This window comes from Oreochromis aureus, linkage group 2 (genome assembly GCF_013358895.1).
Source record: "Oreochromis aureus strain Israel breed Guangdong linkage group 2, ZZ_aureus, whole genome shotgun sequence".
Classification (NCBI taxonomy): Eukaryota; Metazoa; Chordata; class Actinopteri; order Cichliformes; family Cichlidae; genus Oreochromis; species Oreochromis aureus.
Window position 1 is genome coordinate 11,228,561 of NC_052943.1, and position 26,412 is coordinate 11,254,972.

At 38.5% G+C, this 26,412-nt stretch overlaps 2 protein-coding genes across 3 annotated transcripts; both read right to left on the reverse strand.

The window, feature by feature from the left end:
- Positions 1-3,082: 3,082 nt before the first annotated feature.
- On the reverse strand, positions 3,083-6,275 carry LOC116332154 (T-cell surface antigen CD2-like). Of its 2 annotated transcripts, XM_039617659.1 has the most exons (6): positions 6,137-6,275; positions 4,821-5,000; positions 4,680-4,724; positions 4,220-4,477; positions 3,905-4,105; positions 3,083-3,789 (listed from the first exon to the last, which is right to left on the reverse strand). In XM_039617659.1, exons 1-6 carry the CDS (start codon positions 6,183-6,185, stop codon positions 3,596-3,598), a joined length of 927 nt encoding a protein of 308 aa, XP_039473593.1. In that variant the 5' UTR covers positions 6,186-6,275; the 3' UTR covers positions 3,083-3,595. The 2 variants fall into 2 exon arrangements, with proteins under 2 accessions (XP_039473593.1, XP_039473590.1); XM_039617656.1 differs by having other exon boundaries at positions 4,680-5,000.
- Positions 6,276-13,445: 7,170 nt separating this feature from the next.
- On the reverse strand, positions 13,446-18,367 carry LOC116322636. The gene is made up of 6 exons (XM_031742754.2): positions 18,156-18,367; positions 15,311-15,631; positions 14,881-15,138; positions 14,603-14,752; positions 14,346-14,459; positions 13,446-14,011 (listed from the first exon to the last, which is right to left on the reverse strand). Exons 1-6 carry the CDS (start codon positions 18,202-18,204, stop codon positions 13,836-13,838), a joined length of 1,068 nt encoding a protein of 355 aa, XP_031598614.2. The 5' UTR covers positions 18,205-18,367; the 3' UTR covers positions 13,446-13,835.
- Positions 18,368-26,412: the final 8,045 nt, after the last annotated feature.

The window sequence follows — 26,412 nt, forward strand, 5'->3', positions numbered from 1 at the left end:
GTAATAATGAGATTATTAAGAGTTCAAAAGTTAACTTCTGTGTTCATTATGTGATTTTACTCTAGTCTTGTCTCTCTTTTTGTTTCCCTTTCTTTTTGTGTGTCAAGTCTTTTGTCTCTGTGTTCTCTACCCATCTTATTTTGCCGCTCCCTCATCTTGTGTTCTTTGTGTTTAATTTTGCTTCCCTCTGTCTTGTTTTCCCTGATTTGGTTCAGCTGTGTTTCCTGATGTATTCCATCTCACTGATTACCTCACTTTTTGCACAGTTCTCTGTTGTGTCCTGCCTCATGTCGTGTGCTCTGTGTGTTCTGTATTGTTTCCACAGTTCTCAGTTAGTAAGTCGTCAGTTCCAGCCTAGTTTACATTTTTTTATTCTGTTTTAGCTCTCACCTGGAGTCCTTCATTCAGGGTCCAAACCCTTCCTACCATACAGCATTTTATTACAAACATAGAGTAAAAGACAAAAAATAAATGTAAAGGATTTATTTGAAACAAAATTTCTGAAACAAAGAAAAGCAAACTCGTACTTGAAGAGCAGAGCAGATCAAAACAGAAGAAAATGTGTCATCAATTTAGAAAAAGGTTTTGACATTTATTATTTGTGAAACTGATGGTTTTAATGTTGTTTCATGGTAACACTACACATGGTGATAAAATACATTCACACTATGCTGTTGATTCACACTTTTCTGAACTTCATAGTTTTTCAATTTTATGTTCCTGTTCTGAAGCTGACTCAAAAATGTCTCAGGCCATCCTCCTCTTGTCTTATTTTCTACAGTTGACAGGCTAACAAACCCTCCTGTGTCAGTGGCAGCTGAACTTCATTTGACCATGGCCTGCAATGACTTTGCCAAATTCTTCACAGAAAAAATCCAAAAGATTAGACAAGCAATTAATACATCAACAGCAGATCCAGGAAATGTACTGTGTCCACCGAAAAACTGTTTAAACACCATCAAACAGTTTCACCCTATTAACAGCAAAGACCTGGAGGACATCTTAGGTCAACTGAACTCCTCCTCTTGCTGTTTAGATGTCCTGCCAACAAGTTTTTTCAAAAAGGTCACAAAGACTTTGGAGTCAGACCTGTTACAGATCGTCAACTTTTCTTTAATATCAGGTGTGTTTCCAGAATCACTAAAAACTGCTGTAATTAAACCTCTACTGAAAAAGGATAATCTTGACAAGACACAAATAAATAACTACAGGCCGATCTCAAATCTCCCATTTTTAAGTAAGATTATTGAAAAAGCAGTTTCTCAATAGCTCAATTACTTCTTAAAACAGAATAACTGCTATGATGCCTTCCAGTCAGGTTTTAGACAGAACCACAGCACTGAAACCGCTCTGACCAAAGTGTTTAATGACATATGTCTGAACACAGACAGTGGAACAATGTCAGTCTTAGTTTTACTGGATCTCAGTGCAGCATTTGATACAGTTGACCACAACATATTACTCAAATGACTGGAGAACTGGGCAGGTCTTTCAGGAACTGTACTAAACTGGCTCAAAACATACTTAGAAAACAGGAAATACTTTGTATCAATAGGTAACTTCACATCTGAGCAGAGACAAGTATCACATGTGGAGTTCCCCAAGGTTCCATCTTGGGACCCCTTCTGTTTAACATTTACATGCTCCCACTGGCACAGATTATAAAGAACAACAAAATAAACTATCATAGCTACGCAGATGACACACAAATATATATCACAATGTTACCAGGAGACCGAGGCCCTGTACAGGCTCTTGGTAAATGCATTGAGGAAATTAATGACTGGTTGTGCCACAATTTTCTCCAGCTAAACAAAAATAAAACTGAGGTAATAGTCTTTGGTGCAAAAGAAAAACGATTACAGGTCACCAGAGAACTTCAATCTATACACCTAAAACCACCAACCAGGCGAGAAATTTGGGTGTAGTGATGGATGCAGACCTAAACTTAGAAAACACATTAAGACAATAACAAAATCAGCTTACTATCACCTCAAGAATATTTCAAGGATAAAAGATCTGATGTCTCAACAGGACCTGGAAAAACTAGTCCATGCATTCATCTTTAGTAGGCTTGATTACTGTAACAGCATCTTTACAGGTCTACCTAAAAATCAGTCAGACAACTACAGCTCATTCAGAACTCTGCTGCTCGAGTCCTCACTAAGACCAAAAAGTGGACCACATCAGTCCAGCTCTGAGGTCTTTACACTGGCTGCCTGTCCATCAGAGGATAGACTTTAAAGTTCTGATGCTGGTCTATAAAGCTCTGAATGGTTTAGGACCGAAATACATCAGTGACCTCCTGACCCAGTATGAACCTTCCAGATCCCTCAGGTCATCTGGATCCGGTCTGTTATCAGTCCCCACAGTCAGAACCAGACACGGAGAAGCTGCATTCAGCTTTTATGCTCCTTATATCTGGAACAAACTCCCAGAAAGCCTCAGATCAGCTGAAACACTCAGTTTATTTAAATCCAGGTTGAAGACTCACCTATTCTCAGCTGCATTTGAATAAAGCACCAAATCCACACTTAAATTTAATTTTCAAAACCTACTTTTTAACTACTGATTTTATCTACTGTTCTGATTTTATCTACTGTTTTGATATTTGATTACTGTTTTTTGTTTGTTTGTTTGTTTGTTTGCTTGTTTTAATCAAATTTAAATCATGCTTTTTATTTGTTTTTGTTTTTAATGTCTCTGTAAAGCACTTTGAATCACCTTGTAGTTGAATTGTGCTATATAAATAAACTTGCCTTGCCTTGTTTGCATTTATGTGGTTAGAATATTTCACCCAACACTGACCACTTATGATACAAAGAAACACGATGCTTTGAATGTCCGTTTTGTTTGTTTTGCTTTTGCAATCGTGTTTTAATTGATCATTGTTTTCCCTTAAACATTTTAATGTTTTGTTTAACAGAGTTTCACTGAACAGTACAGATACCTATCAAGTCAGCACCTCCACATTCTGATGAAGTTTTGGTTACTTCTCAGAAGAACACTTTTGTTACCAAAAGTGTTCTTAGATAAACTGAGGACACATAAAAAGACAGCTTACCAAAGCAGCAGAAAGTGATTAAATTAAAGCTCCTGCTTTTAATCTTATTACAGGCTTTATACAATTATTGTTTGTCACAATGGCAACAACAGTTTTGTAATGTGTAATTAGAACCATATGAGATAAATAGATGATGGTGCAATGGTCTAAAACTTAACAAACAAACATAAAAAACACATGCTTTTCGAAATTAACATTTAAGAAGTACAGATACCTATCAAGTCAATTTGAAATAAAACAAAACAAAACAAAACAAAACAAAAAAACCCCAAATTGCCTGAATCTTCTAAGACAATAACCCTTGCTTCCAGCTTGGTGACATTAAATTTTTCAGATTTTTCAGTTTAAGAATTTACTTGACTAATTTCACCTTAAGTAAAAAAGTAGTTCAGATTAAAGTCACAACCTTTTGTAATCAAAGCTTCCACACACAAAAAAGTCACTATGAGCTGTTAAAGAGAAACATATGTTGTGAAGAATAAAAACAAAAAATGTGTTGTTTTGTCAGATTTCAGTAATTTAAAGGTGAAACTAGGTGTTGGCGTAAGTTGCAGAACTCATTTCAATCATCAGAACAGAGTCCTCTGGATCTCCTCTCGTTTGTGGGACAGCAGAGACTTCAGCTTTGTCATGTTTCTTTTTCCTCCAAGCGAAGTAGATGTAAATCCCAACTAACAAGAGAATGACCACAACTGCTCTCAAACCACACATAAGCAAAGACTTATCTGTTCAGAGACACAAAAATCACGTTAGGCAGAGCTGTGAGTTTTCACTTACTTCTCATGGTAAGAAAGAAGAAAGTGACGTGAATCCAATTTATTGGAGTTAGTTTTCACTTACTATTGTGCCATGTGCCATCACTGCAGGCAGTTTGATTAAAGGGTGTTATACTGTTTTTAACTGACACTACTCCAGTCTCATCACCCACAGTACTGCCTCTAGTTGTGATTGTTGGTTTAATACACAGGGTGTTGTTGGCTTCATACACCCACCCTGATATCTGTGTCCCATTGATTAAGGTGCAGTTTATGAAACTGAAGCCTATGACCAAACAGAAAATGAAAATTGAAAAATTCATGAAAAATGTAGAAAGTTACCAGAATTAAAGGCACAATTAAAGCTGTAATTATCAGCTTTTATTGAAAATTTTCTCACCACATGTAGATATTCTCTCTTCTTTGGAGACATTACTGACGTTGTTCCTGACTGAGCAGACCAGATGTCCTGAGACGTGCTGTTTCAGAGTGATGTTGTTAGTCTTGTTATTTACAGAAAGGAGCTCAGCATCTGTCAGTGTGCGTCCATCCAGAGTCCAGCTGTACTGAGGACTGTCCCCTCCCTCAGAGGAGCAGGACACCCTCATCTCTCCCTGGGACAGACACTCAGAGACCAGCAGGACAGAGGACACAGGAGCTGAGAGAAACAGACACAGATGAGCTTAGATTTTAAATCAGAATCTCTGTAATTCTTTACAGTCTCTAATGAAGAATAAGTATAAAGAATGAAATACATGTATGTAAAAATTTGTACGTATGTAAAAAATAGTTAAATCAAATTTTCAAAACAATGTTAAATTTCTATCAAGTTCTTTAACTCATTTATAATAGTAAATTACCTTGAATGAACAACTGTAAAGACCGCTTGCTTGATACTTTTCCATCTAAATCAAAGGTTATAAGTGTATATTTACCACTATCATTCCTGCTCAAGTTATTGATCCTAAATCTTCCATTACTAGGAATAAAAAGAGACCTACTTTGTATTATATTAGAAAGAACTGTATTATTTCTCACATATAGTATTTTTAATGAATTCTTTAACAGTTCATATCTAGGTATTTCTGAGGTGCTGTCCATCAGCTGGATGTCCACAGTTCCCCCCAAAGCTCCATAACACTGAGCTCCATCCTGTCTGCCATCACAGTAAGTTTCCACACCTGGAAAAATAAACAAATCAAAACATACAAAAAAGAAATAAATAAAAAAGAAGAAAAAACAAAACAAGACAAAACAAAAAGAGTGAACAAAAACTATTGTTACAGGCAGTGAGGCAAGTGGCAACAGGCAACTGCATACTGCAAGGTCAAATGCAGTAACCTGGATTTGATTCAGGTTTAAGGCCACTTGCTGCTTTTACTGACCAATGAAAATAAAAACAAGCTACTGCAAATTTAAATATATCGATCTGAAGACTTATACATTTTATTAAGTATAGTTATGCTGCAATGTTGGGACAAAAAATGTGCTTTTCATCATTCAATGTTTGCTTTAAACATGGATTAATTTCTGAACAATATCAAACTATTTTTAGTGGAGCTGTGTAGTTGACATTTTGTTACCGGAATATATTCATAAAATGAGGCATTATGTGGCATTAGGTTAAAGTCCATCAGTTCTACATGTTAGACATAATATAAGTTCAAGAACACAGTCACTACAACCAGAATGCACTCACAAAGTTACACTAGCAACTATTTCATTCATAACTGTGTTAATAACTATGGTAATAACTAAAAATATAGCCAAAGAACACTCTCCAGGTCAGTCCAAAGCAAATATTGTATATTTTATAAATTAAAACTACAGCAATGAACTCATGGCTCTAGCATGGTGTTAGACAGAAGCAACTTTTGCACTATTTCTTGTAGAGGTTGGTCAGTTGTTAAACCTTTAAATGGAAAAATGGCATAATAACACAGTGTGTTTATGAGTAAAACATAGATGAACAAGTTTTACTACAATCACGGAAAAAAACAAAACAAAACCCAACAGTCCTGTCTCAGATACTGGAAATACCTCATATCGGTTATTTTTACTTTAAGTGAATATTAACAAGCAATGAGCTCAGATTTTTCCATTACAATTAGAAGTGATTAAAAAAGCACAAAAAACCCTAAAGCTATGTTTAAACACTCAAAAGAAATTAAAGAGAACAGATCGCACTTGACTGTTTAAATAACTGACCTCTTTTAACTTCCATTAAGACTTTACTTACTGCCTAAATAATATTATTTCAAAACAAGTTGCTGATATATAACATGTTTGTATCAATAAAGTGCCAGCTTTAGCTCACCATGAGATACTCCCAGTAGCATTATCATCAGTCCAACCACAACTTCCATTTCTTGTGTGTTCAGAGTGTGTTTATACACTTGGCAGAGTACTTCATTTAACAGCGTGTAAATATATCCAACACTTAACAATGGCTCCTGTTCCTGATGGGGATCTTCTGAAAAGTTGGATATAGACTGTATACGGAAAGATGAGAAAGGAAGTGAAACTAAAATATTCATCACTCAGCTGAAATAAAAGGAACTTCACAGTTTCTTCTCTCAGAGTTGTATTTTGAATCATTTATGTCCACTTGATTCAGCACTCCCACAAAGTTTCATGGAATTCAACAACCGTCCTGCACGTATATAAAGTGCTGTGAGAAAGTAGTTTATTAATTCCTGATTTCTCATATTTTGGATATTTGAGAACACCATTTAGTAATAGTATAGTCATATATTGTTGTAATATGTCTGTGAAGGTTCTCAGTCATCCAGGTCATCGTAGTCTAAGGAGCTTGGAACGAAAACGTCTGGACTTCTTTAAGTTGCTTGAAGACGTTTCACCTCTCATCCAAGAAGCTTCTTCAGTTCTAGGGTCAAATGGTGGAGAGTCCCAGATTTAACCTCTGTGGGAGTAACCCACTGAAAGGGACAATGGACCCCCTAATAATCCTCTACCTAATCACATGAGCCAAGGTGTGAAAATGGGTGTGGGTCACAATCAGTCAGGGTTTCAGGTGAGCTCATTGTGAAACCTAGCCCACCCTATCATGTGATTTCCTGAGGTCAGATGGCCCAGGATGTGAGTGGGCGTTAAGGCATCTGGGAAGGGATCTCAAAACTGGATTATAGATGGCAGACAGTTGGTGTCGTAAACCACCGCCTCTGTTCAAAGATGGTCGCTCACAGTGGATATAGATGGCTTCTTTTACCCCTCTTGCATCTGTCTTCTCTGTCCAAAATGTGAACATTAGCATCCTTGAAAGAGTGACCTTTGTCCTTTAGATGCCAAGTCTTGTCCCGTGGAGGTGGCTCTTCGATGTTGTGCCATGTGCTTGTGAAGTGGCTGTTTGCTCTCCCCAATGCAGAGGTCTGGGCATTCCTCGCTGCACTGTACAGCATACACCACATTGTTAAGTTTGTGTTTTGGAGTTTTGTCTTTGGGATGAACTTAAAGAAGTCCAGAGGCTTTTCATTCCAAGCTCCTTAGAATATTGTAGTAATATATTGTTGATCCCTATTGAATAAAAAGAAATATCAATGTTTTGACACACTATGAGTCGGTTTTCTCGGTTCTGTCATGGGGAAAAAGGATCGGGGTTCAATATTTTCTTTTTTCTTTTTTAACATAAATAGAAGATGTTCTTCGCATGTTCATCTGAGTACTCCAGATCTATCACATGAATTTTGAGCATAACCCGAGATGAAGGCATGACATCCCATACTGTAGGGATGTATGACCACACCTGTAAAGAAAAAAATAAAATATTGTCATTATTTGTTGTAGTCAAAGTTAGACAACTTCTCTCTGACAACTGCAGATACAATTAGGCTCCAAAGTGAAGTACAGGTACCTGGGCTGACACAGTGGCTGTATACAAGAAGAGAATGGACATGTTTTAGTTTCTAAGAAAATTGAGATTCTTCAATGTGTGCAGCAAAATGTGGTAGATTTTCTATTACTGTTATGGTGATTTCAGTGTACCTTGCTTTAGTCTACTAGAGGAGCAACATCTGAGCTCATCACACCAACAGACTGGATACACTGATTAGGAAGGCTGGTGTCAAGGATTGAAAAGGGCTGAAAATTTGTATACAAGTCATAAGTATAGATTAAGAAGACAGTTTAAAAGTCAAGATACAAATATGGATTAAAAAATATTTTATAACAAGGACTACAGTAGTTCATGTTGCAAATTAATTAAAAAGTGAACATTTTTTTCAGTGCAGATTTAGTGATAATTTCAATGAACTCTGTTACTTTCCCATGGTCTTATTCAGAAGATGGCACTAGGTGGCACACAGTGCTCAAGAGGAATGTAGGCATGTAATTCTAAGACATATGGTTAGAGAGTATATTGTGTTTTGCAATGTGAGTGAAATGTTAAATAGAAGAAATAATAATAATAATGCATTGGATTTATATAGCGCTTTTCAAGGCACCCAAAGCGCTTTACAATGACATTATTCATTCACGCTCACATTCACACACTGGTGGAGGCAAGCTACAGCTGTAGCCACAGCTGCCCTGGGGCAGACTGACAGAAGCGAGGCTGCCATATTGCGCCATCGGCCCCTCTGGCCAAATGCTGGTTTCCCATTACAATAGTGTTACATTTAGTGTTTAAACAAGGAGGGGGGAAAAGGAGAGGGATCTTACATATATATATTTTAAATAGAGAAAAGAAAAAAGAATTCTTTTTCTACATGCAGTGAAGTGAGATGAGTAAGCTGGATCTTTTGGATAGCATGATGCGAAGAGTACTGATATGAAGTTGTGAAAGCAGTGATTTCCTTACATGACATTTCTGTCACTAAAATCAATGAATAATCATGGCAAATTATGACGACCCAGGTATTGGTGAAAATAATCAACTTTGTTGTTTATTTATTTGTTGGGACTTGTGAGTACAAGAAAACAAGGATTAGAATACAATGTGCTTAAGTTTTCTTAGATGAGAGGGTCCAGCTGTAGATCAGAGGAATAGGAAATGATTTGTGAATGTCTACTTGTTTTAGGTTGGTTTAGCTATAGGCCTGAGTGTGTGTGTGTGTGTGTGTGTGTGTGTGTGTGTGTGTGTGTGTGTGTGTGTGTGTGTGTAATTGTGTAGAGGGAGAGGAATTTATTGACACTGGGGTCAGCCTGTGATAAAAGGAGATAGGAAGCTACAGTTGGGGGATTTTAGGACTGTATGGAACAGACAGGAAAGAGAGAAGAAGTTTGTTAGCCTTGTCCCTGAATGTAATAAAGGCTCATAATTGTCACAACTTAGAAGTAGGTTTGCAGGAGACCCTCCCCATGCTTGTGACTTGATAACCATGTTTGGTAGAGGAGTTTGATGTAGCTTGGGTGAGGGGAGATGGACTTTTATGACTGGCAGGAAGTCACATATACAGAGACACACACACAGTGCTTTAACTGTTAGGACACACGCACACAGACCCACACACACACACACTCACGTGCACACACACAGAGGTATGCGCACACGCAGGCATTTACGTGCTCGCACATAAATACACAAACACAGTGTTTTGGGTTTACAACACACCATGTGGGTTTAATGATGGGGGGTCACTTCTATAAAACTGGTTGTAACAGACAAAGGGGTTGAGATTTGCAGAGGGACACCGGGCCCTGTACATCTCCCCTTCTGGAAGGTGAATGAGTGACTGAAGATGAATAAAGGTTTTGTGACATAATTACTGAATTCTGGTGTCGTCTCTGGAGGCCTGAGGCCTGAAACTGAAAACGCAACAGTCTAAAAGATTATTGTTTTGATGACAATCTTGCAGTCCAGGTATAGAACTAATAGTTAGCTTCATACCCACATTTGTGGAGTTTGCATGTACTTGTACATGCCTTCATGCTGCTGACCTTTAGGTGACAATGCTAGATTGCATTTGACACATACATACACACAAAGCAGATCAGCAAACATCTTTTTTTTAATTAAGACCTGCAAAGAAGGAGACAATGGCATTTGTTAAATCACTTCATCAAAGGATGTGAATGATGTGATATTAGTGGTGTTTTTTCATTTATTTATTTACTTTTTTGACCATGATAAGGTCTGTTATTGGGTGAATATACACGGTGTATGCTTTGTGTGTATACATGGTGAGTGCTGAGGCTCACCAGCTGAGGACCACCAGCATTCTTGCTTGTCGGCTCTCCACTGCTGTATTCACAATTCAGAATCAGAATACTTTATTAATGCCTAAGGAAATTATTGCCAGATGGCAAAAATACCACATGTTGACTCTGCTTATTTATGTATATATTCAATCATTTACATCACTGTATTGACACCAATAAACTATACCAAAAAGTGTACCTGCATGACCTCGTAGAGCTAAACCTTATTTGATGGAGCCTACAATCTTCAGTAATCCATACCTTACAATGTTCCCATTTTGAGCATAGATGTTCATGGCATGAACATGTAACTGACTTTTTGCATGTCCTGAAAACCTGAAGATAGCCTACACTGACAAAGGCAGGGTCAGGGTCCTGTGTCGCTTGCTCTCTCTCTCTCCTCATCTCTACTTCCGTGTGTCCCTCTTTGATCACCTGCTCTGCAAACCTCTTGAACCTGATATAAAAAAGCTTAGTTAATTTGTAAATGGTTTGAGAGCGGTGGTATATTCACAGGGTTCTGGAGAATGCATGTTCCCTTACTAAGAAGTTGGAAAGCATTTGAAACACCTTTTGCCCTCTTACCAGCATATTAAGATAATTTTTCTTTTAATGTTGTTTCAGTGTTTCCCACAAAAGTTTACAGTAATACAGTAACATTTAGACTACATTCTTTTTACAATGTTAACTACACCTATAACATATACATATACATAACATTGCTATATTGTTTGACTTACCTTTCTCTCCCCTCACGTCTATATACAGCTCAATGCCCCCCACCCAACACACACACACCACTGCAAACACCAGTTAGCCCACTCCGGCAAATATTTCCTTTTCCTTGCACTGCAATTATTTTATTTTCAGTATTTCAGATTTTTTGCAGACAAGCTAACCAGATGTTTTTGTTAATCCTCAACTCACCCTTTCCGTCATAGACTACATCTTTTTGTATCTAACAAGCCTACAAACATGCACCTTCATTGACTGTATGTCTGTGTGTGCAGGCGTGTGTGCTTGAAATGTGTGCACTCTAAACCTGACTGCCTGTGCTCTGAACTAACCATCAGCAGCTAGCTGTCGATGACAGAGTTAAGCAGGAGGGATGGCAGTTGGGTAAATGATGCCAAAACGTGTGACTGTATTGTAGCAAACAGCTACTTAACTTACAATTCAGTGAAACTGACACTGGTCCTAGACATCACTGGCAGCCTCTGACTTTTCCTCACAGGTGACCAACTCCAGTCGACAAATCATCACCTAACTTAACCTGACTGCTTTTAACTCCTTTTGGTCAGGACTGTTTTCTTTTTGCAAGTGGCTGGTCTGGACCAACAATTAAATAGTGTCATCTGTCCGCCTCTTTTGATGTCTGATGTCTCCACAGTTCAGTTACCAAGATTTTAGTTAGAACCAGCGACTGCGCTAACAAACGTACAGCAAATAATGAAGGTTTGGTAGAGAAAGCTGGTCGGGTAATACCAAGTACTGAGTAAGTACACTCACCTACTACGTAGGTGAATGGGGAGGGGGGCATTAAACATTAAACATGCACGCTATTTTGCTGGTAATAACTGAAATGATTAAAGAAAATCAACAAGCTATTTATAAAAGATTATTCATATTTTTATTATGGGGATTATATTTTATTATGGGGGTTATATTGGCTTGGTCTTATTATTGGGGGGGGGGGGGTCATAACCCCCTAAACCCCAGGAAATTATGTGCCTGGTTCACAGGCCCAGTTTGTAGTGAATTTGTGAGATGCTGTAATCTGTGATGTCTGCCTTTGGCAACAGGGGGTGCTACACCACCTGCAGCAATGTGAAGAAACTTTTGACAGTGGTCTAAAACTCATGTTTTACTCTGTTCCCTCTCTGAAGCAAAACCTAAATTTATCATTACCATTATTTTCATTAAAATATGTGCACCTTTTTAAAGAAGGACTTTTACTCAGTACTAAATATCTTTAAGCTACAACACCCAGTGAATCAGGAAGGGAAACTTCATGCACCCTCTTTCTGATGATAAGGCTGAAATGTATGCTTACTTTCCGGTGGGGAGTATTTGTCTCTCTGTGTGTGTGTGTGTGTGTGTGTGTGTGTGTGTGTGTGTGTGTGTACTGGTTTGTAAGTGGGTGTTTGGGAGTTTCCCACTAAGTGAACAGAAACAGAAGTAGGTCACAGGGTAACGTTGGCCATGTCAACAGCATTTGTCACTTTTTCACCCCCCTCCCTTCAGATTGTTTTAAGTAAACAAATGAAGCTAAACAGGTAAATAAAATGTAATTAATGAACTTTTTCCCGTTATAATATTTAGCTGATTTTTAGTGTTGTTAGCTGAACCCTAAATGTGTTTCAGGCTCAGACTTGCATAAAGCACCTTTGCATAGCATGGACTAAGACAGATGGCTGCAACCAAATGTCTTTTTTCTGTTTTTGGTTAACTTTTACAAATTGTGGTCAGAGTCCTTCTGGTTGGGACTGAAAACTCAAAATAGTGATGTTTGCTCTTTTTCTATTTGCAGGTGAGGAAACCTTTTGTCAAGGCAGGCAGGATGGACTATAAAGCTTTGGGGTGATCTGTGGCAATTTAAGTGATAATAGCACTTTATTTAGATAGATTCTAGCTGTTATAGGATCAATCAAAAATACTCACTGGAAGAAAGAATAGGGTAAAACAAATAAAAACAGGTTTCTGGTCCCACTAATGCAATAATTAGGATCAATAACCTGAGAAGGACAGCTAGTGGTGAATATATCACTGAACCCTTTTGTTCAAGTGGACACATATCAGGCAAGCGGACTCCACACCCTAATACCCACTGTCATGTGTCAACTGCTGTAAACCACCATCTTAATAGATCTTAATAGATTTTTCTCCTCCCATTTTGTGTTTACTTGTGTTATCTTTGTCTAATATTTAAATTTATTTGATGATCTGAACCATTTAAGTTTGATAAATGTACAGAAAAAAAAGGAAATCAGGAAGGAGGCAAACACCTTTTTATACCACTGTATATATATAAATTCCACACTCAACCTGTTGGCGGTCTCTGTCATTCCAGCTTGGGTCTTCTACCAGAGGTGTGAGAGCTTAAGAGTCCCACACCTCTGGATCTCGGATGTTGTTCCTGGAATCTCTGAGCCGCTTGCCCATTTTCGGAGTCACAGCCCCAAGTGTTTTGATTTCCACTGGGACCACTGTTGGCCTAACCCTCCACATCTTCTCTAGCTCCCCTCTCAGCCCTTAGTATTTCTCCATCTTGCTCCTTCTTCCTGGTGTTTCTATCACTTGGTATAGCTACATCTGTCACTACAGCCTTTTCCCTCTGCTTTCCTCTCCACCTCTACTATGTACTCACTCTCGGGGGCATATCCCATATATATTCTACAAGTACATTGTTATAGTGTATCTGTGCAAAAGCAAATATATATAAAAAGCTACAGTTTTTTTCACATAACATGTGTGGTACAAAAGAATCTTTATTTACAGTCATATTTTCATAAATGTTAAAGTGCCTTCTCCTTATCATGTCTCCATTTACACATTGGTCAAACCTTTACCAAGAACTAGTCAAGTTCAAGTTAAAAGAGAAACACTAAAAAATAGCAATCATAACCTTCGTTCTGTTATGGCTTCCACAGAGTACAGATGCAGAAAACACTCAGTGTTTTGTAATTAAATCCAGAGGTCACATAACAGTAGATGCGTTGATCACCTGATATAATAAAGAAGTGCAGTGACAGTAAAATAATCCAATAAATTAAATGAAGGACCTTTAGGTTTCTTAACATCAGCTCCTCACTCCAGCTACTTTCAGTGGAGCTGTCTGTCCAAAACCACTGAGCACTTCATTACTTGACTTTATGGACGTTAGCATACACAGTATCAGTAAATGCTGGTTCAGGCTTCCGAGGTCGCTTTGCAGACTTGACTTGGCCGTACTCCACCTCCGCTTTTTTCTCAGCTTGGTTTGCCGGCCTTTTGACAAACCTGACATCACCAAAGACCTCCTGGTCATCTTCTTCCTCTGCAGAGTAACAAGAAGCGATAGTTCATGTATAGTATTAAAATAAGTGAATGATGAAAGGAATACAAAGACAGGAGATAATGTAAAATGATTCACACAAAATATGACTTTTAAAATGGGGTCTTTAGCAAGCTTTAGAGTTTATAGTTTGTGGTTTTTGTTTCCTTTGGACAGAGCTGTTTTCCCAGTTTATGTCTTAAATGTAGCAGGATAGCAGTATCTGCATATTTAACTGATATATGACAAAGTTATCAATAAACTCTTGACAAGAAATCAAAATGTATTTAAAACGCTTAAATACATTTTGCAAAATAAGTGATGAAATCAAGTGTACCCTTTTTTGTAGGTTTGCTGTTTTGTTTTTTCCTCCAAGCACATATGACTGCTACACCAACAACCAAGAAAATTACCAGAACTGAGAGAACACCACCTATCAGTGGCAAATTTCCTGTTTTAAAAATATAAGACACAAAACACCCAGTAGGTTGAGTCAGAAAATATGTATTTTTTTATGAAGACAAAATAAGTGAAGGTGAAAATTACAGTTTACAATTACAGTAATCTACAGTAATAGAATTACTTTTTACTTACTAATATACCATGGCTCATCACTGATGGCAGTTTCTTTTTTCTTACCCACAGAAGTCTGTTTTGGTTGCGTACACAGGGTGTTATTAGCTTTATACACCCACCTTAATATCTGTGTCCCATTGACAGAAGTACAGTTAATATAAATATAACCTATGAGCAAAAAAACACATAAAGATGTGCAAAGTTAGCATATTAATTAATTAGTAATTATATAGTAGTAATTATAATTATATAATTTTATATATATATATCAGATTATTTATATTGTTCTCACTCACCACAGGTAGATATTCTCTCCTCTTTGAAGACATTACTGACATTGTTCCTGACTGAGCAGACCAGATTTCCTGAGACGTGCTGTTTCAGAGTGATGATGTTACTCTCATGATTTCCAGAAAGGAGCTCAGCATCTGTCAGTGTGCGTCCATCCAGAGTCCAGCTGTACTGAGGATTGTTCGCTCTCTCAGAGGAGCAGGACACCCTCCTCTCTCCCTGGGACAGACACTCAGAGACCAGCAGGACAGAGGACACAGGAGCTGAGAGAAACACACGCAGATGCGTTTTTTTTTTTTTTATTGGTATCTTGGTCATTCTTTATAGTCTCTAATGAGAAACAGGGAATGCACAAAACACATGTATCTGAAATTTTGTGAACAATGTTACCAAAACATTACTTTACTATTAATGGCTTAATTTCCCAACATTTACCTTGAATAAACAACTGCAAAGTCTGCTCGCCTGATGATGTTCCATCTAAATTAAATGTTTGAAGGGTATATTTACCACTGTCGTTCCTGCTCAGGTTATTGACCCTAAATGTTCCATTGCTGAGAAAAAGGGTATATCTATCTCCTATGGTATTAGAAATAACCTTATTTTTTCTCACATCTAGTATTTTTAATGTATTCTTTGAAAGTTGGTATCTAGGCATTTCTGAAGTGCTGTCTATCAGCTGGATGTCCACAGTTCCTCCCAAAGGTCCATAACACTGAGCTCCATCCTGTCTGCCATCACAGTAAGTTTTGAAACCTGAAAATTAAAAAGGAAAATTTGAATGTTTATTTCCAACCAGTGAAGATGTGGCAACATTTGCAAATGTCTACCCAAACCAGAGATGATGGTTTGTGCCCACTGTCTGTCGCAGATAAACATTGCACAGGTCTGTGACTCACAGTTAAGGTTCAGCTAGCAGCACTATTTTTCTTGTGCTGATGAATATTTACAAACTACACCTACAAAATCACAAATTCAAATTATACAGTTATTAATTGAATTCATTTTGCTGCTTTAGGGTTCTGTTGATGAAATGTGTTGTCTTTTTGTTATGCCATCATAGTCTTACTTCATTTTTATTGCTGAAAGCAGGCTGTGCTTTTCTTTTTGTCTTTTTAGGTCAAACAGCAATCCCAACAGATTTTTTTCCCAAGTGGATCATTACAACTTTTGCTATACTGGTCCACTTGAGAATTATATCTTATTAGAATTTCATTAGGATTTTTTAAATTTTGGGTTATTACAATCAGATCGGACCAGACCAGGGGACAAGAAAGAAGAAAGAGAGAGAAGTTGGGAAGAAAGTTAACAGAAGAAGAGGGAAAGAAAAATAGGGGTGGGTATCCTAGTATCCCCTCGGCTTGCTGCCTGTAGGTCGGGGTTTCTCCGCGTGGACGAGAAGGTTTGTTCCCTGCCCCTTCGGGTCGGGTAGCGAGTCCTGACTGTTATCTGCGCTTATGCGCCGAGTAGCGGTTCAGAGTACCCAGCCCTCTTGGAGTCCCTGGACGGGATGCTTGAGGGTGCTTCACCTAGGGACTCTGTTGTTCTACTGGGAAACTTCAGCGCTCAAGTGGGCAACGACAGTGACATCTGGAGGGGTTTGATTGGGAAGAATGGCCTCCCGGATCTGAACCTGAACGGTGTTTTGTTGTTGGATTTCTGTGCAAACCACAGTTTGTCCATAACGAACACAATGTTTGAACATAAGAGTGTTCATAAGTGCATGTGACACCGGGACACCCTAGGCCGCAGGTCAATGATCGATTTTGTAATCGTATCACCAGACCTGCGGCCATATGATTTGGACACTGGGGTAAAGAGAGGGGCTGAGCTGTCGTGGGTGATGGACTCCGCCAGGGCTGCCCTTTGTCACCGATTCAGAATTTCTAGGCATAGCCAAGTGGCGGAAGGCTTTCACTTGAGTGGCCTCAGAAACTCATCTCTGCTTTTCGTAGATATTGTGGTTCTGTTGGCTTCATCAGGTGATGGCCTGCAGCTCGCACTGGAACAGTTCGCAGCCCAGTGTGAAGCGGTGGGAATGAGAATTAGCACGTCTAAATCTGAGGCCATGGTTCTCAGCCAGAAAAGGGTGGAGGGCCCACTCCGGGTCAGGGACGAGTTCCTGTCCCAAGTGGAGGAGTTCAAGTATCTCGGAGTCTTGTTCATGAGTCACGGGAGAAGGGAGTGGGAGATCGCAGTGATGTGGTCACTGTACTGGAGAGCTGAGTGTAAACCGGTAAAGATCTCTATTTACCGGTCGATCTACGTCCCTACCCTTACCTATGGTCACAAGCTCGCCACACACAACTCCGCACAGCACACTCTCGTATGGCTTCAGCAGACTGGCAGTGATTACTGTAGCCAGCCTCATCTAACAGGCCACACCAAGAGGGGTGGCGCTGTTTCCCCATTGCACTGACTTTTGTGGCAAGTAGAATGATACCATATAAATATGTATATAGTAGTACATAGCATATGCAAAGAAAGGGAAGTTTCTTCATGCTCTGGTAAAAAACAAAAAAAACAAAAACAAAACACTGCACAGACGTGTTTGCATAGATTTACCTATCTATTTACCTATAAGATAAGTTATGTAGTTTATAAGTTAATTGCATCAATATTGGTATTGGTATCAGCAATACTGGACCTGTGACCTTGATATTGTATCATACATCAGAATCAGAATCAGCATACTTTATTAATCCCTGAGGAAATTATGTGCAGAAAATGTGCACAAAATGTGCAGTATTGCACAGCACTGCTTAAGACTTGGTGATTTAAAAAACAGGCCTGTGTTAAGCGGTGCAGTGTAAAAATGTGTACCAACATAATGTGTATAAAATTAGCAAATATATCATCAGTTCATTTCAGCCGGTGTATCCCACTTTTAATCTTATTTGATTTAAAATTGTCAGACATGATTTCAAGGAGGAACTGGTGGACAATGATGTGGTGAGCAGCTTGTCAGAAACTGGAAAAATGTCGAAGGATTATGACGCAACCAAAATCTTTTCATTTTCAAAAACTTTAGAAGTCCACTCTCAGTTATATAACAGGTTTACGCCAAGCAGAAACAAGCAGCAACATTTAGAGGAGATCAAAGACGCAGCGTCCGTGTGTCTTTGCATCGATAAGTCATATTGTGTTCAACATGTCTTTGGCTAAATGTAGCCTTTCCCCTTCCCACTCTCTTTTTTTAACAATGGCTGGAAACATGTTATTGATTATAAAATTAATTATTAATCAGGGAAAATATGACAAAATAAGTTTAGTAACTCACCATGAGAGACTCTAAGCAACACCAGCAACAGTGCAACTACAGCTTCCATGTCTGCACAGTGTTCGGCCTGTGTTGTTCCAGTCAGCAGCTTTTCCCTCAAAAACAAAGGTGGGTGTGGTGCTCTGAACGGACTCCAACGTGTTAGTAATCAGCCTCAGAGGTGAGCCAGTGAAAATGTTGGCATCCGGTACTGTAGTCGTACTCATATTCATGCATTGAGGGGGAAAAAGGAAGTGGTATTGGTTTTCCTTCCTCTTTTAGCTTTCAAGAAAAAAGATTCATGTGTGATGGATTGCGAGGAAGGGAGGAGAAGCATTTATTATTTATTACACAGTGATGTTTTGAGAATGCCTAAAATATAAATCGGCCATTAAAAAAATAATCTATTCATCTATAAACACTGTAATGAACAAAAAAACAACAAAAAAAAAAAACATGTCTAACCCGTGCCAAACAGGTCACCCAGCACATTGTCTGTTTACACACACTGTGCAGTTTAGCAGTTAACTCCATGTTTAAAATCTAAGATTACAGAATAAAGTATAGAGAGTTGTAAAATGTAAGTTGAAATTAAATAATGGTTCAGGTTTATCTTTAAAACTTAAAAAGGTGTCATTTCAGGTATTTAACATGTGAGGTATAACTGTACAAATCTTAACAAGACGTATAATCCACCAAAGTATGTCACCCATAAACTGTAACAACTACAATGAAGTTGGATTTCAGTTCTTATGATTTCATTTTAGAACCTAAACATTGAAGGAATAACACAATGACAACTGTTCTTTCATACAATGGCACTCTCTCCTGGAACAGAATAATAATACAGCTTCAAACTTGCCCAGTTACACCTTTGTTTCCATGAACACTGACAACAATTAGTTATGTGGGATTATTTTTCTTTGTTTGTTTGTCCATGCCCTCTGTCCATGATAAATTATATTTGGCCATTTTTTACACTGGTTAACATAGTGAGAATAATAATATTGATATTATTCTGTCATCAATCTGAGAACCCCTTATTGCCTAGTATATCATATTTGATACATACAGGGTTTTTCTAAGTTTTTTCTAAAATTCTACATCATCCGTGTGATTTTTTTCCTGTGAAAACCCTAAATAAATTGCACAATACACTTTTAAGCAATTGAAACTCTCAACTTTCAAACAATTAAAATTTTTTGGGCAGTTATCTCATGGTTCAGTTTTTAAAGGGTTAACATTTTGTCAGCTCTCTTGTATTGACTTCTTGTACTGACCTGTTTGTATATGATGGCTTCACAGTGGTCAGATGCACTGAGATGTATTACAATCAGTGTCAGATCTCATCACAATGTCATTCTGTTTAGTTAAAGACTCGAGTTTCACGATGTTTTGTTACTGAAGATGCTTGTCATAATGTTCACAGCAATGCAAAGGAAGTACACATACTGTACAAGCTGATAAAATATGTGCAGCCACACTGTGCTATTCACACTTTTCGAAGCATGCCTTTTCACTTTAATGTTCCTGTTCTCACGGTATCATAGTCACTTGTGACTGAAAGAAATATGATGACAGATTCAGAAAGAGTGGCAAGAATCAGCAGAGAACACAGGGTGAAAAAAAAACTTAGAGCAAATGTATTTAATTGGTGTCTAGATATTTCTGAAGTGCTGTGCATCACTTGGTAGACCACAGTTAGTAACAATGCACTAATTTATTTAAACGTTCTTCAAACAGTTATAATTTAAGATTATAAAACAACAATTGGTGCCAAATCTACAATGATAATCACACAGTGAGCTCACTAACACTGTCAGAGAGAAGTTAAGGGCTTCTCTCTTTACCTGACAGAGGATAAGTAAACCCGAGTCAGCCCTTCAGAGTCCACAGCCTGTGATCAGAACACACTTAATGCTACATCTGTAAGTCTTCTGCTACTTATGTCACATGGATCCCAGAGGAAAGCCAAGAAAGCTGATGCTACACTTGCTAAATGTTTTATAGAAGTAACAGAAACAACAAGTGAGAAAAAAGGCATCTTCTTGAAAGATGACCTGTTTATGCACAAATGGGCCTAAGTTAAAGCAGGAAAATCAAGATGAGGACTAGGGTGTGGTATGGCAGATGGTAGTTCCCAAGGGGTGCAGCCAAGGTGTGTTGCAGCTAGCCCATGAACATTCACAGTCTGGTCATTTAGAAGTTACAAAAACATGACCGCATCCTCCATCATTGGCTACTGAGTGCTGAGAACATTTTTTCTGGCTGGGTCTTAAAACTGACGTAGCTAAATCCTGTATAACCTGTAGCATTTGCCAAATTGCTGGTCAGTGTAACCACTTTGTGCAACCTGTTCCTATCATTCTGCAGGTGGTGATTCTTTAGAGTGTGTAATTGTTGATTGTGTGGGTCTTCAATCTTTAGGTATTTCGAATATAAAATCTCTCGCCTCAAACAAACATCTGGCATCAAACTTTAAAGGCCATGATGCACAAATACTGCCTTGAGACTGAGAGACAGTCTCAGTGAGAGACACTGGGATAAAGGTCTCGCTTTCCTGCTGTTTGCTGCTCACAAGGCAAAGCAGATATCTCTCAGTTTTAGCCCTGCTGAGCTGCTGTTTGGACATAATGTGTGAGGGCTGCTAAAAGTGTTTGTCCTTGATGTTGTCACACAGTTCTGAGCCTCTCCTTTTCTCAAAGTAACATGAAAACGCTATATGATAGGAAAACTGCTCAGTGTTTTGTTTTTTTTCAACCTGGTGACAAGTGCTAGTGTTGGTACCCACACACAGTTGTTCCCTTTCAGCAAAATTTGCAGGTCAGGGTTAAGTTAAAAGCAGCATAAATTACACCAGCCTCTCCACACACCTGAACAGTGGAAGCAGACACACCTGTGTTATATTAACATGCTGAAACTGTTCCACTGACTTTAAGGAAGATATCCCCCAAAATTCCCATCTAAAAGAGAAACCTTCTGAATCCACTTTTCCTGTCTCAGTTTCACTGATATCTCTGCCAGGAGATAGTGATGGTTCCTTCACTATTTTTATTCATGCAAACCTTTTCTTCTGTTTTGTTTTTCTTTGTTTGTGTTTTTTGTTTCACTTTAGAGTTTAGTGTGTTCGTTTCTTTCCAGGAGTATTTTTTGTTTGTTGTTTTGTCCTTGGAGACCCTGAAGAGGAATTTGCTTCCTTTTCTCCTCCTACTTAAGTTAACTGTAAATAGTTGTTTGTAAAATTGTAAAATAAATCTTTGACTGATGGTTTATGAGCTTATGTATGGCTTGTGCTGTTGCCCTCGTGTGTTACACCCTCGTGCCCCCTAGACTTCACAGACAAGCGAGGGGTCATAACAGTGTAATGAAAATTGCAATGTCATTACAGTAACATGATATTAATAGATGGTGTCAAAATCACCCAACTTTGCTTCTCACAGAGTCTATTGACACATTCAGTAGCTGTCAAACTATAAATATTAATTAGCATCATCATACAGCAGCTACATCAGCCACAATTATAGTTACAGTCAGTGGTACATCAAAATGTACCAAGATTTACAATGAAGTATTTTTTGTGTAAAGTTTTACAAGCATAGGTGAAGCTTTAAGCTGCAGAACTTAACACAAAGGATGTTATTAAAAGCTACTCAGTAACTGTACTTGATAACAGAGCTGTTGCATATTTTAAATAATTAAACAGAGCTAAACATAAGAAACTCCTAATAGCACCACCCACAGTCCAAACATAGCTTCGTGTTTCCTCTCTGTTTATCTGTTAAGGTTCTCAGACATCCAGGTCATCGTAGTCTAAGGAGCTTGGAAAAAAAAGCGTCTGGACTTCTTTAAGTTCTTTCCTCTCTGTTCACTTTTTGTCAACTCAGCCGGCAGCTTTCAGATAAACTCCTCTGCTTTACCAAGATGCAAACGGGGAGAGGCTAAATGCAAACAGGCTTCTTTGCACACTCTGTGCATACAGGCACAACTGGTTTCCTGTTGGTGACCAGCTTCAAATAAAAATGTGTGAACTCAGATCAGGCAGGATGTATGTCAATACAACAGAACTGCAAACAGAGTACAGAAAGTTGTCAGTCACTTTAGTGGCACTTAAACTCCCAAATCAATTTCACTGTCAATAATATTTACTCATTTATCCTTTCTCTTGTCCAATTCAGGGTCACTGGAACCTATCCCATCTGCCTCTGCTGGTAAGAGGCAGTGTTTCCCAGGACCAATACAGAATGCATGCATTTGGAAAGTGGGAGGAAGCCAGAGTACCCAGTTTGAGCCCACACAAAAGGGGAAAGCATGTAAACTCGTCACAGAAAGGCACACCAGATTTGAACCCATGAGCTTCTTGCCGTGAGGCCACAGTGTTAACCACCACATCCCCTTGTATCTTGTTGGTCTGAAGGTTGTAATGCAAACACAAAGAAGCCTAATTCTCAAAAGCACTTTTAATATTTACAACTGAATAAAATGAACAAGGACAACATATTTATATGCATTTTGAAGTTAATTGAACACAGACATGACAAAAAGACACTGTATAATAAAGCCCTACATATTTTGTTTAGTAAATTAAAAAAAAGATTACTTTAAACCGCAGAACACATTCACAGACATTAATGATTGTTGTGTTGCTGAAGTTTTGTGTGTTATGTGCATGCCAGGAGAGATTCTAATAATGCACAAAAGGAAGTGAATCAGCATTAATAGTCACCATACAAAACCACAAGTCTACATGCAGCTGTTACATTATCGAGCTATTTTTCATATTGATTGTATTATGCCCTTCCCATATATTATAAGTCTGTGCTAATGAAGATAGGAAAAGATATTTTTTTAATTGTTTATTTGAGTTGAGCAGTTTCAGTGTTCACTGTGCATGTATTCAAAATCTTACATTTGTATACAATATAGAATATGAAGGAAGCCAGACTAAAGTAAGAAAAAGGAAATAAAACATTAAATTTCAGATTCAAGTTTAAGCTCTGATAATATCAGTTTCATATATTAACTGTCTGGGCAGCTCAGGAATACCTCATGCAAAATGAAGCTGCTTCCTCTTATTTCAGCTGCTCCCTTTAGGGGTCGCCACAGTGAATCATCTGTCTCCATTTCATCCTGTCTCTGCCATCATGCTCCTTATTCTTTGTCCAATATATCTACTATTCCTCATCTGCACATATCAAAAAAGTTTCAACCCTAACTTATCTTTACCCTACACTACCCATTACCTAACACTAACTTTAAATTTCTCTTCATAATGCTCAACCTGAGCTGTTGATCTCATACACTCATTTTTAGTTCTGTCCATCCTGGTTACTGCCAATGGAAATTGTAACATCTTCAGCTCTGAAACCTTTAGCTCTGTCTCTTGTCTTTTTGACACTCTCCAAACCATACATCATAGCAGGTCTCACTATAATCTCATAAACAGTGGGAAGGTTACTTTTAAAATGTATTCCACTACAGATTACAGAGTACATGCCCCAAAATGTATTTTGTAACATATTCTTCTGTTACATTACTCAATGAGAGTAACGTATTCTGAATACTTTGGATTACTTAATATATTATTATGCTTTTTACAACTACATGAAGGAACTATTGCTGTGTGATTTATTACTTTTACTGAAGGTTATTCGGCATACCAACACCAACTAGATTTTTAAATCTTAATATAAAATGAATATAACAGTAGGGTGGACATTAGGTAAGGCTGCACTTTTTGCAGCCATCTCGTATAGAAAACTATTCCACGCGTATATAAAACAGGTCTGCGGGGAGTGTTGCTAGTTGGGCTCCTAGCCGAAAACAACCTTTACTTTGTTGTCTGGGTCAACTTTGTCTCTGCGAGAGACAGAGAGAGGCGTTGAAAGGCTGCTCCAACTGAACTTATTGTTTTGGAGGAAAACACGAACACAGTGTACAGTCGAGTCTTAATAGTTTACTTACAACTGGGCTCGTCAGGCACTCTTTTTGGCTGCAGTGGTTATTATTATATTTACATGCTTCCCTCTCCTGTTTCTGCTCGGTGACAACTCGTACTTTTCGATTCTTTTTCTCCCTCCCTCGCGCTCACAGACATATAACGGGTATGGCAGTCCATTCTCCCTGCAGCAGACTACACTGCCCATGAGGCTACATTCTTTAGGGTGATGCCTGTAACACTCTGCCTATTGCCTTCATATTAAATCATTTTTGTGAATAATTTAAAAAAAATATTTCTTCACGTCATTTTGCAGGCCGCAAATAGAGGTGACATAGGCTGCGAGATTGAGACACAGGCATTAGAGCCTCTTCATGCGCGTTTTGTTTGGGTTTCCACCGGCGTGGGATTACCAAAAATAGAGAGAGCATAGCCTAACATATGAAACAGGAAAAGACTGCCATGTAATCCATTTATTTCAACAAAGTAACTGTATTCTGAATACCACCCTTTTAAATGGTAACTGTAACGGAATACAGTTACTCATATTTTGTATTTTAAATACGTAACGGCGGTACATGTATTCCGTTACTCCCCAACACTGCTCAGAAAGGTTCCTTTTCACTTGTGCTGCTATCCTTCTGTAACATATCACTCCAGACCCTCATCTCCACCCACTTTACCCTGCCACCACTCTCTTCCTTACCTCTCTAATGCATTGTCTGTTGCTTTGAATTTTTGTTATTTAAATTCATCCACTCTCACTACTTCTTCTTGTTGCATTTTGACCTTTTCACCCATCTCCCTGACATCCACACACATGTATTATGTCTTGTTTCTACGGAATTTCACTCTTATTCTCTCCAGAGCATATCTCCACCATTCCAGGCACTATTCCACTATGTATACACCTATTTGCATTTCATTATTAGTTATTGTTAATCTCTGGCTCTCTTCTACACTGTGTCTTTGTCCTGTCTTCATCTGCTCACCCTGAACTGGTTGCGGCAGATGGCCGCCCCTCTCTAAGCGTTATTCTGCTGGTTTCTTTCTGTTAAAAGTGAATTTTTCCTTCCCACTGTCACCAAAACACTTGCTCATAGGAGGTCATATCATTTTTATTTTTTTTTTTGTATTACTGTAGGGTCTTTACCGTACAATATAAAGTGGATTGAGGCAACTTTTGTTGTGATTTGGTGCTATATAAATAAAATTGAATTGAATTCCACCTGCTGATTACACTCACTACAGATCCCAATATCATTTGCAACCATCATAGTCCATAGATTCTCGCCTGACCTCATCTATCAACCTATCTATCACCACTACAAGAATGATCTTTCAGTCCTACTGCACACCTCGCAACTGTTTGCTGTCCTCATAAATGTCCTGCATCACCCTCACATACTTCTCTGCCAGATTAGACTTTCCCATGCACTTTCTCAATTGATAATAAGAGTGAGAAGGCACAATAACACCACCCGCCCCAGGAGCCAGAGGCTGACCGAGAAAGACCAGAACACCAGGGTCAGCAAAGGAAAGAGGGATGCCCAGATGAAGAACTCATGGCTAAAGGGTGAGAACATCAGAGAACTGGAGGCAATAGGCAGCCTACCCCACCATAAGTTGGCCCTTCCGCCATGAGCCAAGAAAAGGGTCGCAACCATACGAGAACTGCCCAACACCTGGCAGTTCCTCCCCCATACTGAAGAGGCCTGAGCTACCCCAGACCACAAAACCCAAAGGAGGAGGTCAACAACCACACCAGAACACCCAGTCACACCCTGGAATCAAGTTCCCACATCCTGGGGAGCAGTAGGGAGGGCCCTCCTCGACCATGTCCCACAGGGGAGACAAAACAGAAACTGTTTGGTGAGCAACATCATGTCATCAGTGAGAGTGGTGCACTGTGCCATAAATTCACCGAATTACCTCAATAGAAACCATCTGTGCTTTCAAGGAAAAAATAAAACAGAAAGAAATTTTCATATTCTCTACATTTTTCTACTTTCAATAGAAGATGTATTTTGCTGCATCAAGTGACTTTCCGCACTCTAGCCCAAGAAACTGAAGGAGTCTCCTATTGTAAAAATAAAAAAAAAAATAGCAATGAACAGTGAGCAATTCTCACAACAGCTGACTTCTAACACTGTTAAAACTGGTGAAAACAAATATGAGAAAGTCATGTAGGTTCAGTATAAGCAAATCCCGAGATAAAACTAAATAAAACATCATGCTCATGTCACAAGATGTGGCTTCCATGGTAGTATATAGTATATGCAAATATTGAAAGTTTCTTCATGCTCTGCTGAACAACCACTGCATGTTTTTAACAAAGAATAA

Coding starts and splice junctions, on each gene's coding strand:
- LOC116332154 (XM_039617656.1), bottom strand. CDS start 6,185: ATGGAAGTTGTGGTTGGACTGATGATAATGCTACTGGGAGTATCTCAT. Junction 4,478..4,679: donor TTTACAGTTGTTCATTCAAG/GTAATTTACTAT, acceptor TGTTTCTCTCAG/CTCCTGTGTCCTCTGTCCTG. Junction 4,106..4,219: donor AGAGAGAATATCTACATGTG/GTGAGAAAATTT, acceptor GTTTGGTCATAG/GCTTCAGTTTCATAAACTGC.
- LOC116322636 (XM_031742754.2), bottom strand. CDS start 18,204: ATGGAAGCTGTAGTTGCACTGTTGCTGGTGTTGCTTAGAGTCTCTCAT. Junction 15,139..15,310: donor TTTGCAGTTGTTTATTCAAG/GTAAATGTTGGG, acceptor TGTTTCTCTCAG/CTCCTGTGTCCTCTGTCCTG. Junction 14,460..14,602: donor TGATGAGCCATGGTATATTA/GTAAGTAAAAAG, acceptor TTTTTAAAACAG/GAAATTTGCCACTGATAGGT.